At 30.7% G+C, this 16,018-nt stretch overlaps 1 protein-coding gene across 1 annotated transcript in view; it reads right to left on the reverse strand.

The window, feature by feature from the left end:
• Nucleotides 1-3,771: 3,771 nt before the first annotated feature.
• Nucleotides 3,772-16,018, reverse strand: part of KaiR1D (Kainate-type ionotropic glutamate receptor subunit 1D) — a 48,866-nt gene continuing 36,619 nt past the window's right edge. Inside the window, exons 8-13 of the mRNA XM_075292262.1 lie at nt 9,031-9,291; nt 8,839-8,970; nt 8,574-8,772; nt 8,395-8,506; nt 8,215-8,334; nt 3,772-4,278 (exon numbers count right to left, since the gene is read on the reverse strand). Of these exons, the coding sequence (XP_075148377.1) occupies nt 3,983-4,278; nt 8,215-8,334; nt 8,395-8,506; nt 8,574-8,772; nt 8,839-8,970; nt 9,031-9,291 (1,120 nt within the window). The 3' untranslated portion in view covers nt 3,772-3,982. The remainder of the gene's footprint in view (nt 4,279-8,214; nt 8,335-8,394; nt 8,507-8,573; nt 8,773-8,838; nt 8,971-9,030; nt 9,292-16,018) is intronic.

Consider the following 16,018-nt stretch of genomic DNA (forward strand, 5'->3'; position numbering starts at 1 on the left):
TTTTTCAATTAAAGTATGTGTCTATCATTGCAAGGTATGAAGTTAATTCTTATCATAATTACATATTAAAATATTATAGAAAAAATGTAAGAAAACGAAAGCAATTAAACTAAATACATATAAAATTGGTATTAGCATTGAAATATTTTAAGTAGGTTAATGAACATATAAAAATAAGATTTCATATAACAAAAATTACTTTACTAAAATAAAATATAGAATATAACAAAATATAAAAAAGTTAAAAGTATTGAAATAGAACAAAGTTAAGAAAAGAAAATTATTGCAAATTCTTAAAATGATTGAAAAGTGATTTCTTAAATTTGTTTGCGTTGCCAAGTGATTGAAGGTTTGTTGGTAACGAGTTCCAAAGAAAGACAGAATGTAGCATAAATTGTCTCTCGCTCACTTGAAGTCGATGTCGATCTGGTATAAGCAGTACACCTCTGTTAGACCGCCCGAAACGTATCTTGTCATATAAGTATTCAGGTTGTTTCCTATAGAAATGAAATTTTAACAGAATTTCCTATAAAAATGAAATTTTGATAAAATTTCTTATAGGAATGAAATTGTGACAAAATTTTCTATAGAAATGCTAATTGGTTGATAGTTTTGCTTTTTTTTTAGTTTTGGTTGATAGTTATTCTGATAATTGGTTGATAGTTTTGCTGCAAACTATCAAGATGGTTGGATGGACGAAACGTGCGTCCATCCAACCATCTTGCAGTCTATAGGGCTTTGCCCAAATAAATTTGACCAACATTCTTTTCCTCTGTTGGTTAAGCTACTCTTGTAGTTTAGTCAATGTATGGTTTTAAGCTGAAATAAAAAAACGACAACAATGCTTAAAGAACAAAACCAACAATAACAAAACAAAACAAATGGAAATGAAATTTTGACAAAATTTCCTATAGAAATGAAATTTTAACAAAATTTCTTATAGAAATGAAATTTTGACAAAATTTCCTATAGAAATGAAATTTTGACGAAATTTCCTACAGCAATGAAATTTTGAAAAAAATTCGTATAGAAATGTAAGTTTGCAAAATTTCCTATAAAAAAGAAATTTTAACAAAATTTCCTATAGAAATGAAATTTTCACAAAATTTCTTATAACAATGAAATTTTGATAAAATTTTTTAAAGCAATGAAAATTTAACAAAATGTCCAAATAAATTTTAACAGATTGTGACAAAATTTCCTTTAAAAATGAAAATTTTACAAAATTTCCTATAGAAATGTAAGTTTGCAAAATTTCCTTTAGAAATGAAATTTTAACAAAATTTCCTATAGAAATGAAATTGTGACAAAATTTGTTATAAAAATGTTGACTAAATTTCCTATAGAAATGAAATGTTGACTAAATTTCCTATAGAAATGAAATTTTGATAAAATTTCATACAGAAATGTAAATTTGAAAAATTTCTTATAGAAATGAAATTTTAACAAAATTTCCTATAGAAATGAAATTTTCACAAAATTTCTTATAACAATGAAATTTTGATAAAATTTTTTAAAGCAATGAAACTTTAACAAAATGTCCTATAACAAATAAATTTTGACGAAATTTCCTATAGAAATGAAATTTTGATAAAATTTCCTATAAAAATGAAATTTGGACAAAATTTCTTATAGGACTGAAATTGTGACAAAATTTTCTATAGAAATGAAATTTTGATAAAACAATGAAATTTTGAGAAAATTTCGTATAACAATTAAATTTTAGAAAATTTTCTAAAAAGTGAAAATTTCTGACAAAATTTCGAATAGAAATGAAATTTTGATAAAATTGTCTAAGAAACGAAATTTTGGCAAAATATCCTATAGAAATGAAAATTTTAAAAAAATTTCCTATAGAAATGATATTTTGACAAAATTTCCTATAGAAATGAAATTTTTACAAAATTTCTTATCAAAATGAAATTTTAACAAACTTTCCTATAGAAATGAAATTTTGACAAAATTTCCCATAGAAATGAATTTTTGAAACTGAAACTTTAACAAACTGTAACAAAATTTCCTTTAAAAAATAAAATTTGACAAAATTGCCTACAGAAATGAATTATTGACAAAATTTCATATGGAAGTGAAATTTTAAAAAAATTTCCTATAAAAATGAAATTTAGACAAAATTTCCTACAGAAATGATATTTTGACAAAATTTCCTATAGAAATGAAATTTTTACAAAATTTCTTATCAAAATGAAATTTTAAAAAAAATTTCCTATAGAAATGAAATTTTGACAAAATTTCCCATAGAAATGAATTTTTCACAAAATTTCCTATAGGAATGAAATTTTGGCAAAATTTCTTATAGAAATGAAATTTTAATAAAATTTCCTATAGAAATGAAATTTTCACAAACTTTCCTATAGATATTAAACTTTAACAAAATTTCCTATAAAAATCAAATTTAGACAAAATTTCCTATAGAAATGAAATTTTGACAAAATTTCCTATAGAAATGAAATTTTGACAAAGTTTCCTATAGAAATGAAATTTTGATAAAATTTCCTATAGAAATTAAATTTTGATAAAATTTCCTATGGAAATTAAATTTCGAGAAAATTTCCTATAGAAATGAAATTTTGACAAAATTTCCTATAGAAATGAAATTTTCACAAAATTTCCTATAGAAATGAAATTTTCACAAAATTTCCTATAGAAATGAAATTTTGGCAAAATTCCCTATAGAAATAAAATTTTGACAAAATTTCTTATAGAAATGAAATTTTAATAAAATTTCCTATAGAAATGAAATTTTCACAAAATTTCTTATAACAATAAAATTTTAATAAAATTTCCTATAGAAATGAAATTTTCACAAAAATTTGTTTTAACAATGAAATTGTGATAACATTTTTTTAAAGCAATGAAACTTTAACAAAATGTCCTATAACAAATAAATTTTAACAAAGTGTAACAAAATTTCCTTTAAAAATGAAAATTTTACAAAATTCCCTATAGAAACGAAATTTTGATCAAATTTCCTAAAGAAATGAAATTTTGACAAAATTTCCTATAGAAATGAAATTGTGAAAAAAATTTCCCTTAGAAATAAAATTCTGATTAAATTTTCTAAAGAAATAGAATTTTGACGAATTTTCGCATAGACATGGAATTTTGACAAAATTACCTACAGAAATGAATTATTGACAAAATTTCATATAGAAATTAAATTTTGACAAAATTTCATATGGAAATGAAATTTAGACAAAATTTCATATGGAACTGAAATTTTGAAAAAAAATTCCTTTAAAAATGAAATTAAGACAAAATTTCCTATAGAAATGAAATTTTGATAAAATTTCCTATAGACTTAAAAGTTGACAAAATTTCCTATAGAAATAAAATTTTGACAAAATTTCCTATAGACTTAAAAGTTGACCAAATTTCCTATAGAATTAAAATGTGACAAAATTGCCTTTAGAAATGAAATTTTGGCAAAATTTCCTATAGATATGAAATTTTGAAAAAACTTTCTATAAAAATTACACTTTGAGAAATTTTTCTATAGGAATTAAATTTTTGAGAACATTTCCTATAGACATGAAATTTTGACAAAGTTTCTTATAGAAATGAAATTTCGACGAATTTTCCTATAGAAATGAAATTTTAACAAAATTCCCTTTAGAAAGGAAATATTGAGAAAATTTCCTACAGAAATGAAATTTTGAAAAAGTTTCCTATAGAAATGAAATTATGTGACAATTTCTTATTGAAATGAGTTTTTTTCTTGTTTTACAAAATCAATTAAAACACCAGCACAACTTCACTTTCTCCTACTGGGTGAGAATACTATCTTCATTGTGTTCATTTGCAATATTTGCGGAATATATGTTTGTAAGTGTATGTGTTCGTTTCTTTCGTTAAGTTTCATTCGTTTCATATGCATTTTCCTAATTTTAGTTTGTTTTTCTCTTCTTTGTTTTTAATTTTCAATCATTCCTTAAACCCAGACATCTTGGGTTTATTGTTCATCTCATTCGTGTAGTATTGCACTTAGACGTTCTTCGACAGCAACTTTTCTTGATTTCCATACAAATTCACAAACGGCTACAACACATGCCACGCCCATGCCTCCCATTAAGACCACAAATACACCGCCAACATTGGCTAAGCCCAGTTCATTAGCTGCCGATGATGATTTAGATGTTTCTACGCGACACTTGCCACCTCCACGTTTCTCTTTCCACCATTTTGTTTTCAAAATATGCAGCTTTCCTTCTTCCTGCAATTTTAGGATAACACTATTGATGGCGGTGCGGTACGGTGAATCTGAAAAAATAATTAAAATATTATATTATTAAATGAATCAAATAATCTGAAAGTGTATATATAATAATACGTTATTAAGAAGTACGTAAGTACTGATAACATACTATAATTTGTAAACTCTGTTCTGGAAAATATTTAGTAATTCAAAGATCGGTTTAAACAAGGCGAACACGTGAATTGTAATTTCCATAGGTGGTGAAAATTTTGGCATTTTTTTTTCTATAGAGTATTTTATCAAATTTTTTTATAGAAAATTTAACCAATATTTTCTTTCTATAAAATTTTTTGTCAAAATTTTATTTCTATAGAAAATTTTGCCAAAATTTGATTTCTATATAAAATTTTATCAAAATTATATTTATAGACAATTTTATCAAAGTCTTATTTCTATAGAAAATTTTGTCAAAATTTTATTTCTCTAGAAAATTTTGTCAAAATTTTATTTCTTTAGAAAATTTTGTTAAAATAGAAAATTTTGTCGAAATTTTATTTCTAAAGAAAATTTTGTCAAAATTTTATTTCTATAGAAAATTTTGTCAAAATACACTTTTCCTCTTTTGGATAAGGTACTCTTGTAGTTTAGTCAACTCATGGTTTTAAGTTGAGGAATTTTGTATTGAAATAAAATTTCGACAAAATTTTCTATAGAAATACAATTTTGACAAAATTTTATTTAGAAGTAAAATTCTGACAAAATTTTCTAACCAACAGAGGGAAAGTATATTTGTCAAATCTATTTGGGCAAGGCCCTATGACTGCAAGATGGTTGGATGGACAGCCGTTTCGCCAAAATTTTACTTCTATAAATAAATTTAGTCAAACTTTTATTTCTAGAAAATTTTATCAAAATGTTGTTTTTATAGAAAATTTTATCAAAAATTTATTTTTATAAAAAATTTTGTCAAAATTTTATTTTTATAGAAAATTTTGTCAATTTTTATTTCTATAGAAAATTTTGTCAAATTTTTATATCTATAGAAAATTTTTTCATAATTTTATTTCTATAGAAAATTTTGTCAAGATTTTATTCTATAGAAAATTTTGTTAAAATTTTATTTCTATGGAAAATTTTGTCAACATTTTATTTCTATAGAAAATTTTGTCGAAATTTTATTTCTGAAGAAAATTTTGTCAAAATTTTATTTCTATAGAAAATTTTGTCGAAATTTTATTTCTATAGAAAATTTTGTCGAAATTTTATTTCTAAAGAAAATTTTGTCAAAATTTTAGTTCTATATAAAATTTTGTCAAAATTTTAATTCTATAGAAAATTTTGTCAAAAATCAAAAATTTATTTCTATAGAAAATGTTGTCAAAATTTTATTCCTATAGAAAATTTTATCAACAGTTTATTTCTATAGAAAATTTTATCAACATTTTATTTCTATAAAAAATTTTGTCAAAATTTTATTTCTATAGAAAATGTTGTCAAAATTTTATTTCTATAGAAAATTTTGTCACAATTTTATTTCTGTCGAAAATTTTGTCAAAATTTTATTTCTATAGAAAATTTTGTCAAATTGTTATTTCTATAGAAAATTTTGTTAAAATTTTATTTCTATAGAAAATTTTGTCAAAAATCAAAACTTTATTTCTATAGAAAATGTTATTCCTATAGAAAATTTTGTCAAAATTTTATTTCTATAGAAAATTTTGTTAACATTTTATTTCTATAGAAAATTTTATCAACATTTTATTTCTATAGAAAATTTTGTCAACATTTGATTTCTATAGAAAATTTTGTCAAAATTTTATTTCTATAGACAATTTTGTCAAAATTTTATTTCTATAGAAAATTTTATCAACATTTTATTTCTATAGAACATTTTGTCAACATTTTATTTCTATAGAAAATTATGTTAAATTTTATTTCTATAGAAAATTTTGTAAAAATTTTATTTTTATAGAAAATGTTGTTAAAATTTTATTTCTATAGAAAATGTTGTCAACATTTTATTTCTATAGAAAATTTTGTCAAATTTTTATTTCTATAGCAAATTTTGTCAACATTTTATTTCTATAGAAAATTTTATTACTATAGAAAAGTTGATTTTATTACTATAGAAAATTTTGTCAAAATGTTAGTTCTATAGAAAATTTTGTCAAAATTTTATTTCTATAGAAAATTTTGTTAAAATAGAAAATTTTGTCGAAATTTTATTTCTAAAGAAAATTTTGTCAAAATTTTATTTCTATAGAAAATTTTGTCAAAATACACTTTTCCTCTTTTGGATAAGGTACTCTTGTAGGTTAGTCAACTCATGGTTTTAAGTTGAGGAATTTTGTATTGAAATAAAAGTTCGACAAAATTTTCTATAGAAATACAATTTTGACAAAATTTTATTTAGAAGTAAAATTCTGACAAAATTTTCTAACCAACAGAGGGAAAGTATATTTGTCAAATCTATTTGGGCAAGGCCCTATGACTGCAAGATGATTTTACTTCTATAAATAAATTTAGTCAAACTTTTATTTCTAGAAAATTTTATCAAAATGTTGTTTTTATAGAAAATTTTATCAAAATTTTATTTTTATAAAAATTTTTTCAAAATTTTATTTTTATAGAAAATTTTGTCAATTTTTATTTCTATATAAAATTTTGTCAAATTTTTATATCTATAGAAAATTTTTTCATAATTTTATTTCTATAGAAAATTTTGTCAAGATTTTATTTCTATAGAAAATTTTGTTAAAATTTTATTTCTATGGAAAATTTTGTCAAAATTTTATTTCTATAGAAAATTTTGTCAAAATTTTATTTCTATAGAAAATTTTGTCAAAATTTTATTTCTTTAGAAAATTTTGTCAAAATTTTATTTCTATAGAAAATTTTATCAACATTTTATTTCTATAGAAAATTTTGTCAACATTTTATTTCTATAGAAAATTTTGTCAAAATTTCATTTTGTCAATATTTGATTTCTATAGAAAATTTTTGTCAAAATTTTATTTCTATAGAAAATTTTGTCAAAATTTTATTTCTATAGAAAATTTTGTCAACATTTTATTTCTATAGAAAATTTTATCAACATTTTATTTCTATAGAAAATTTTGTCAACATTTGATTTCTATAGAAAATTTTGTCAACATTTTATTTCTATAGAAAATTTTGTCAAAATTTTATTTCTATAGAAAATTTTATCAACATTTTATTTCTGTAGAAAATTTTGTCAAAATTTTATTTCTATAGAAAATTTTATCAAAATTTTAGTTCTATAGAAAATTTTGTCAAAAATCAAAACTTTATTTCTATAGAAAATGTTGTCAAAATGTTATTTTCAATAGAACATTTGGTCAAAACTTTATTACTATAGAAAATTTTGTCAAAATTTTATTTCTATAGAAAATTTTGTCAAAATTTTATTTCTATAGAAAATTTTGTCAAAATTTTATTTCTATAGAAAATTTTATCAACATTTTATTTCTATAGAAAATTTTGTCAACATTTTATTTCTATAGAAAATTTTGTTAAAATTTTATTTTTATAGAAAATTTTGTCAAAACTTTATTTCTATAGAAAATTTTGTCAAAATTTTATTTCTATAGAAAATTTTGTCAACATTTTATTTCTATAGAAAATTTTATCAACATTTTATTTCTATAGAAAATTTTGTCAACATTTGATTTCTATAGAAAATTTTGTCAAATTTTTATATCTATAGAAAATTTTTTCATAATTTTATTTATATAGAAAATTTTGTCGAAATGTTAGTTCTATAGAAAATTTTGTCAAAAATCAAAACTTTATTTCTATAGAAAATGTTGTCAAAATCTTATTTCAATAGAACATTTGGTCAAAATTTTATTACTATAGAAAATTTTGTCAAAATTTTATTTCTATAGAAAATTTTGTCAAAATTGTATTTCTATAGAAAATTTTGTTAAAATTTTATTTCTATAGAAAATTGTGTTTTTTCTTTTTCTTGGGATACTTACTCGGTGGGGTCGCAATGCCATAGGATTTAGTGTCCAACATTCCTCCAACTTGGGTTAATTCACAATTACGCTCGGTCACATATTCAATTGAGGTGGATTCCATAAGAAATGCATAATTTCCTAAAAACAAGAAATTGGGAATGAGATTTAATCCTCTGCTCTTAAAACTTTTGTAATTACCCTTCCCCTTGGCAACTCGATCTACACCTTCACCGTTACTTGAAGTAAACACTGAAGGTCTTGCTGAATCCATGAAAGACCACATTCGTTGATAGGTGGATATTTTCGAGTCCTAGAGGAGAAGGAGACAAAGCGTTCATATTAAACATAAGAAAATTTAAGACATTTAAATGATTTACCCTAAAGAAAGCCGCTGTACTGCCTCCCTTTAAAGCGCCATATTTGATACGAGTTTGTTTAGCCAAATCTTCAGCACCCTCTATGGGTGAATCCATACGTTCCACAGTTAGAAAGGCAGCCAAGTTAGCGGTATATGATGATATCATAATTAGAGTAAAGAACCACCAAATGCCAGCAACCATGCGAGTGGATAAAGCTCTGCAAAAATATAACAACATTATCATCTCTCGAATATATAGAGAATTAAAAGTAATTTGGTCTTACTTTGGAAGAAAATCACATCCCTGTTGCATTAGTGAACCAATGGCAAACCACATACAATTTAAAAGAGTAAATTGACTTTCCACTTTTTCGCCATGAGGATCAGTATAGGAAGGCCATTCATAAGGAGTAAATCTGCAAATGAGAAAGTGTTAATGTCTCCAGTTTTCCCATTCTGTCCATCAACTGTCTTACTTGGCCAATATGAAAAGTAATACAGATACTCCCAAGTAAGCAGTTGCCATATATATCCAGACATCCAATGATAGAGGTGATAAGAAAGAGAATAAATTCGGTGGTTGTTTTACGGGCTTACGATACAAAATCGATACTCCCAAATTCATAAAAGGCGTTGTGAAATCGACAGCTTGTTCTCTTTCAAATGTTATCGTTAGATCAGCTATTGCCAAATCAGCTCGTTGCTCGAGAAGTTCACGAATCATTCCATTCCATTCACTAAAAGAAAGAAAGAAGAAGCATTTATGAGATAAGTGTATAAACCAGAATAATAAGTGGATAATATATTGAAAGTCATGAGATTTAAAGGAATTTTGCGTATGGAGTCATAAAAGTTGTAACGTCCTGAAGCGTAGTATCCCAGATAGCGTATTATCACCTAGTGGTCCCATACAGAACCCGAGGCTTCTTAAGCATTATTTCGAGGTGGGGTTCATTTTCTGCATTCTTCAGGATCACCTTTGTCTACTCCCCCGTCCTATATACTCTCATAATAGATTAGGGTTTCCCTATTCGTAATATCCCTATTTACAATATCGAGGAGGATTTAATCCGACCATGACATAGGCATCCATTCTCTTGTGTGGAGAGTGTGATTTCACAACAGTTTCCTGAATGTTGTAGAAACTCCTCGCTTTTTTATCCATATGTTAGATATAAGTTGTTGGGTTCATCAACCTTTTCCATCTATGTCCCGCCTCCTTAGCCATTTATTTAGTAACCTGTTGCGATCTAAACCTTTTATGCATCTTTTCTCTAGTGCTGGTTTAGCAATAGTATTCAGCATTGATGGGAACCACCGTGGTGCAATGGTTAGCATGCCCGCCTTGCATACACAAGGTCGTGGGTTCGATTCCTGCTTCGACCGAACACCAAAAAGTTTTTCAACGGTGCATTATCCCACCTCAGTAATGCTGGTGACATTTCTGATGGTTTCAAAACTTATCTAAGTGGTTTCACTACAATGTGGAACGCCGTTCGGACTCGGCTATAAAAAGGAGGTCCCTTGTCATTGAGCTTAACATGGAATAGGGCAGCACTCAGTGATAAGAGAGAAGTTCACCAATGAGTTATCACAATGGACTGAATAGTCTAAGTGAGCCTGATACTGCCACCTAACCTAAACCTATTTAGCATTGATGCTTGTTCGTTACATATCTCAGACATTTCTAGCGAGGACCGTTGATCCCGATGATGAGATTGCACGGTAAGCAGATATCACTCGGGGAGCACACACTCTTTGCACTTTGTCTAGCATTTACTTGAGGCCAGCACTATTCTTTAATGCGCTACTCATAGTAGGAGCTGGGTAAAGGATTTGAACGTATGCTTTGCTTGCCAGTATTTTTCCGTATGTCTGGCCAGTACTTCTCATAGTTGGGATTATTCTTGCTAGCTTCATTGTAGTCCATAGAGCTTTACAAGTTACGATCTTAAAATGCTCGTTGCTCCCAGATATTTAAGGTCTTCTTGATGACAATCTCGTATCCATCCACTCTTAGCTTATAGCATTCGAACAATTGTTTTGTGGTAATTATTATCGCATGTTTCCAGAAAATCGTTTGTTACGATTTCGTTCGCCCACAACCCAAACAAGCTTTCCACTCTCCGATAGCGGCAAGTTTAAAATAGCACATCGTACACAAAATTCCACAGAAAAAACCTCCATAATGGATCTATGTGTTACACCTGCTGATACTTTATATTGAAGTATACCATCATCGGTCTCGAATTGCAGTATTCTATCCTATAAGTACCTATGTATTATTCGAATTAGATAGACAGAAAATCGTTGAAGCCATATGGTCTTGCGGGTCACACTCCAATCAGCAGACTTAAACTCATTTCGTATGTTGCACAGAACCATCATTGTTCCATAGATTGCTTTGCGGTTTTCACCACTTCATTGAAAGCATTCACCGTCGATTTTCTCTTTACAAATCCGAACTGTATTGGGAGAGAACCTCAACATTATTGTCAAGCTCCGCTGGCAGTCCGTTTGAAATTAAATTCTATCGAACAGGCAGTGTGGGTGGTAGGTTAGGTTAGGATTGAAAGCATTCACCGTCGATTTTCTCTTTACAAATCCGAACTGTATTGGGAGAGAACCTCAACATTATTGTCAAGGTCCGCTGGCAGCCCGTTTTTAAATTAAATTCTATCGAACAGGCACCGTGGATGGTAGGTTAGGATAGTTGGCAGCCCGATATATCAGGCTCACTTAGACTATTCAGTCCAGAAGTTTGTACAGTTACATTGCAGTTTTGGCTACTAGTTAAAGAACGGAGATTGGTTCAGCGACAGAATCATTTTACTTCTATATCAGGTACCAGGCGAATTCTGAGACAAACTTTCGCAACTTAACTCCAATGTTGAGATTCCATTGGAAGCCTTTGCCATGTGAGAAACACGTCAGTTAAGATGCTACATATTCTGTATAGGTAGGATTTGAGTCTGCTATACTTGAATGATCTTAGTTAGATAAAATCTACCCTAATGTGCTACCATTCCTCCCGTGCCATGGGCAATAGTCGGAGTCCATGAACCAGACTATCATTGAAATTATTCACCGATTTCGCTACAGTATCCTTTTCAAGCGTGTCTGATACTCAACTGCCTATCAACTGTTGTTATCAATGTCGTGATCAGTGGTGCATCTGCAAAGTCTATATTAGATCTATCGCCCTTAAAGGCGAGGGGATGTGGGAATACATAATCTACAGAGAGTAAACGATGCCAGAAATACCATCCTCGGCTTGGGGAACTCCTTCTTTTACTATACTTGACTTCGGTCTTCTCTGAATTGCACATTATACTGGCGCCCAACGCTTCGCAACCGTATTTAGAGATGTGGTTTCTATAAAAGATCCTAGATATGTCATGGCGAGCGAGGACCGTCTTGTGTAGCGGATGAGACCGGTTAAGTCCTCCGTTGACATGTGTTGTAGTGGGAAACTGTTATTTTTGCTAACATATGTAGTTTAGAGATTCCATGTTGATAACTTAGACCTGGAAATCTCTTCATGAGATTCGGGAGGATTAGTGCCTCAAATGTCAGTGCTACATCTGAGAACAAGGAGATCAATTTATTTCCTTTACGGAATTTAGTAGCGGAATCAGTCTACCCTTTTTGCTGAAATCCTATATAATTAATTAATCGAGGGACAATTAGAAGAGACTGGTCAGGTACGCACTATATTAAGTCCAGGTATTTTAATATTACTTTTGGACCAAGGTGATTGCCGTTTGGGCTTGATTGAGGTCTTAATGCTGTTCATGAAATCTGCGTATTATTGCTCTGGTAAGCATGAAGAATTCATCGTCTAATTACCAAAAGCTGACTAATGCTTGGTATGTTAGGTTAGGGTAGGTGTACTGGCAGCCCGATATTTCAGGCTAACATCGACTACTCAGATAATTGTTATACCTCAATTGGGAACTTCTCTCTTATCACTGAGTGCTACCCGATTCTAAGTTAAGATCAATGACAAGGGACCTTCTTTATATAGCCGAATGCGAACGGCGTTCCACATTGCGGTGGAACCAATTAGAGAAGCTTTGAAACACTCAGAAATGTTACCAACATTACAGAGAGGCGATAATCCACCACTGAAAAACTTTCTGGTGTTTGGTCGAAACTGGGTTTGAATCCAAGAGCATGTGTATGCAGGGCAAGCATGCTAACAATTGCACCACGGTGGCTCCCTACTCACTCTAATTAATCTAGGTGTTTAATACCGATATGAGACCAATAGCTCCTTAGGCGTTTGGGCGACATTCATGCTGCTGTTGATGAAATATGGAATAAAGACTACATTATCAGATGCTCCCCACGTTGAAGCTGCTTGCTCAATTCTTCTTTTTTAGGGATTCAAGGGGATATTCGTGATGAGTGGTTCACTCTATGCCACCGTTCCTGTTGGATTTCTTGTGATTGATATACTGTATACCCCAAAAAAGTAAACGGTTTTTTGGGGATTGTAGATCTTTCCATCTGAATGATAATGTCCTCGTTCCCAATGCTGAACGTTAAGTCATAAATTTGCGTCGTTACAGATAGTGGTGGGAGCTATGTGTCAGAAATCTCCTTCGTCGTGCAAAATGTGGACTCATCGATTCGCTCTGTCAAAGCAGGAGGAGAGAAGGTTAGGTTAGGTGGCAGCCCGATGTTTCAGGCTCACTTAGACTATTCAGTCCATTGTGATATCCAGGAGAGAATGCGAAAGTTCATGGTGGGAATTGAAGTCAATTAATACTATTCAGTTGCCACACAACAGCCACTCAATGTGTAGAGTTCAACCTGGAGAACAGCTATCAACCGTCGTTCCATGCAAGGGTCACTAGTGTCTGGCACAAGCGAGATAGTTCTATACTGCACGGAACGGTGCTATATGAAAGGCAGGCGTCCACCTCCTTTGTATGTGCGATCCTTACGTTGCACATTGTATCCATCACAATGAGATTCAGCTTCACCACCTTGCTGACTCATAAATCTCGCTAACCTTAGGTTTAGGTTAGGTTAGGTGGCAGCCCGATGTATCAGGCTCACTTAGACTATTCAGTCCATTGTGATACCACATTGGTGAACTTCTCTCTTATCACTGAGTGCTATCCGATTCCATGTTAAGCTCAATGACAGGGAACCTCCTTTTTATAGCCGAGTCCGAACGGCGTTCCACATTGCAGAGAAACCACTAAGAGAAGCTTTGAAACCATCAGAAATGTCACCAGCATTACTGAGGTGGGATAATCCACGGTTGAAAAACTTTTTTGGTGTTCGGTCGAAGCAGGAATCGAACCCACGACCTTGTATATGCAAGGCGGGCATGTTAACCATTGCACCACGGTGGCTCCCATTTCACTAACCTTACATCGAAGACCGTGGCAATTAAATTCCAAAAATGATGTATTTTCCGGAACTGACATAACAATATTCGGTGTCAGATGCTGCGTTAGAGAATATTGTTATGCGGGAGATGTTGGGGGAGTCACGTAGTCTAACGGCCCACTGCTGTTGTCTTGCAGAGACGTTGGGGCGGAAAAAATTTGGAAGTGCACCCATTTTAGGCACCGGTTACACCTCACCTCGACGAAAGGTGATAAATCTACTATCAGCAGACCAACAGTATGATGGTCCGGGGTTCTGATGTTTCTCTGCTCGTATCAAAAGCAAACGGAGGAGGAGAAGTTATGTACATACAAATTTGAAAATCTGCTGAATTGTATCCGAAATCGGTCGACGATGTTACGATATTATTCTCAAGCATACGGTATTGCTGGGAATATGGATGGTACAAATGCTCTTGGTAAGCAATTTTTTGCCTCACTTACATACCCAGTTTTGCTGGCCCTATATTGCGCTGAAGGCAAAATCTTCACGCCTAATCCGATCCAGAGTTAGCATTTTGTATCTGCTTCAATGGAGCAAGTACTTCCATCGGTTAATTGTGATCTTAAGAGCCTCTTCATACAGTTACCATATCATCTTAGGGAGTTCCACAGTTCATATTTCATTGAATGTTGGTCTTCATTTCTGTGGCTAATATCCGAGACTTCATTAGGAGTTCACCTATCAGCCTCGATGATAAACATTTTAAATTGGATTTTATTATTTAACTTGGATTAACATGTGAATGCTCCTTAAATGTTTGGAAAAGCCAACAGAATGTGTTCATCGTTAGATAGTGAGCCTTTCGCTAAGGTAGACTAGTTATTGCAATATAGTCTTAAACCTAGGCCTACGTCATTTCATGTCAGCGGGTTGGGTGAAAAAAATTGGTCTTTGGATACCGACTTGATTCTTCATTAAAGGATCCCAAATGAAAGCCCTCGGTACATAATAACCGATTCTGCAACCATATATTGGGAGCACAAGTTTGTAATTCTGAATTGACAACAGACAATATTGGGTCTCAATATGTCAAGTTTCGTGTCCACAAAACAGCGATTGCGGGAAACTTTGATTTACTTTTTTAATTTGAAGAAATGTGCTGCTGAGTAGCCTCGATTATTCTCTGAAGCTTAGCAGGAATATGTTTTTTATACCCTCCACCATAGGATGGGGGTATATTAACTTTGTCATTCTGTTTGTAACACATCGAAATATTGCTCTAAGACCCCATTAAATATATATATTCTGGGTCGTGGTGAAATTCTGAGTCGATCTGAGCATGTCCGTCCGTCCGTCTGTTGAAATCACGCTAACTTCCGAACGAAACAAGCTATCGGCTTGAAACTTGGCACAAGTAGTTGTTATTGATGTAGGTCGGATGGTATAGAAAATGGGCCATAGGTTAAAGTGGCAGTCCGATTAAGATTCAGGCTCACTTAGACTATTCAGTCCATTGTGATAAAAATGGGCCATATCGGTCCACTTTTACGTATAGCCCCCATATAAACGGACCCCCAAATTTGGCTTGCGGGGACTCTAAGAGAAGCAAATTTCATCCGATCCGGCTGAAATTTGGTACATGGTGTCACCATATGATCTCTAACAACCATGTAAAAATTGGTCCACATCGGTCCATAATTATATATAGGCCCCATATAAACCGATCCCCCGATATGGCTTTCGAAACCTCTAAGAGAAGCAAATTTCACCCGATCCGGCTGAAATTTGGTACATGATGTAAGTATATGGTCTCTAACATCTATGTAAAAATTGGTCCAAATCGGTCAATAATTATATATAGCCCCCATATAAACCGATCCCCCGATTTGGCTTGCGGAGCCTCTAAGAAAAGCAAATTTCATCCGATCCGGCTGAAATTTGGTACATGGTGTTAGTATATGGCCTCAAACACCCATGCAAAAATTGGTCAAATCGGTCCATAATTATATATAGCCCCCATATAAACCGATCCCCAGATTCGACCTCCGGAGCGCCTTGGAAGAGCAAAATTCATCCGATTCGGTTGAAATTTGGTACGTGATGTTAGTATATGGT

This window comes from Haematobia irritans, chromosome 1 (genome assembly GCF_050003625.1).
Source record: "Haematobia irritans isolate KBUSLIRL chromosome 1, ASM5000362v1, whole genome shotgun sequence".
Lineage (NCBI taxonomy): Eukaryota > Metazoa > Arthropoda > Insecta > Diptera > Muscidae > Haematobia > Haematobia irritans.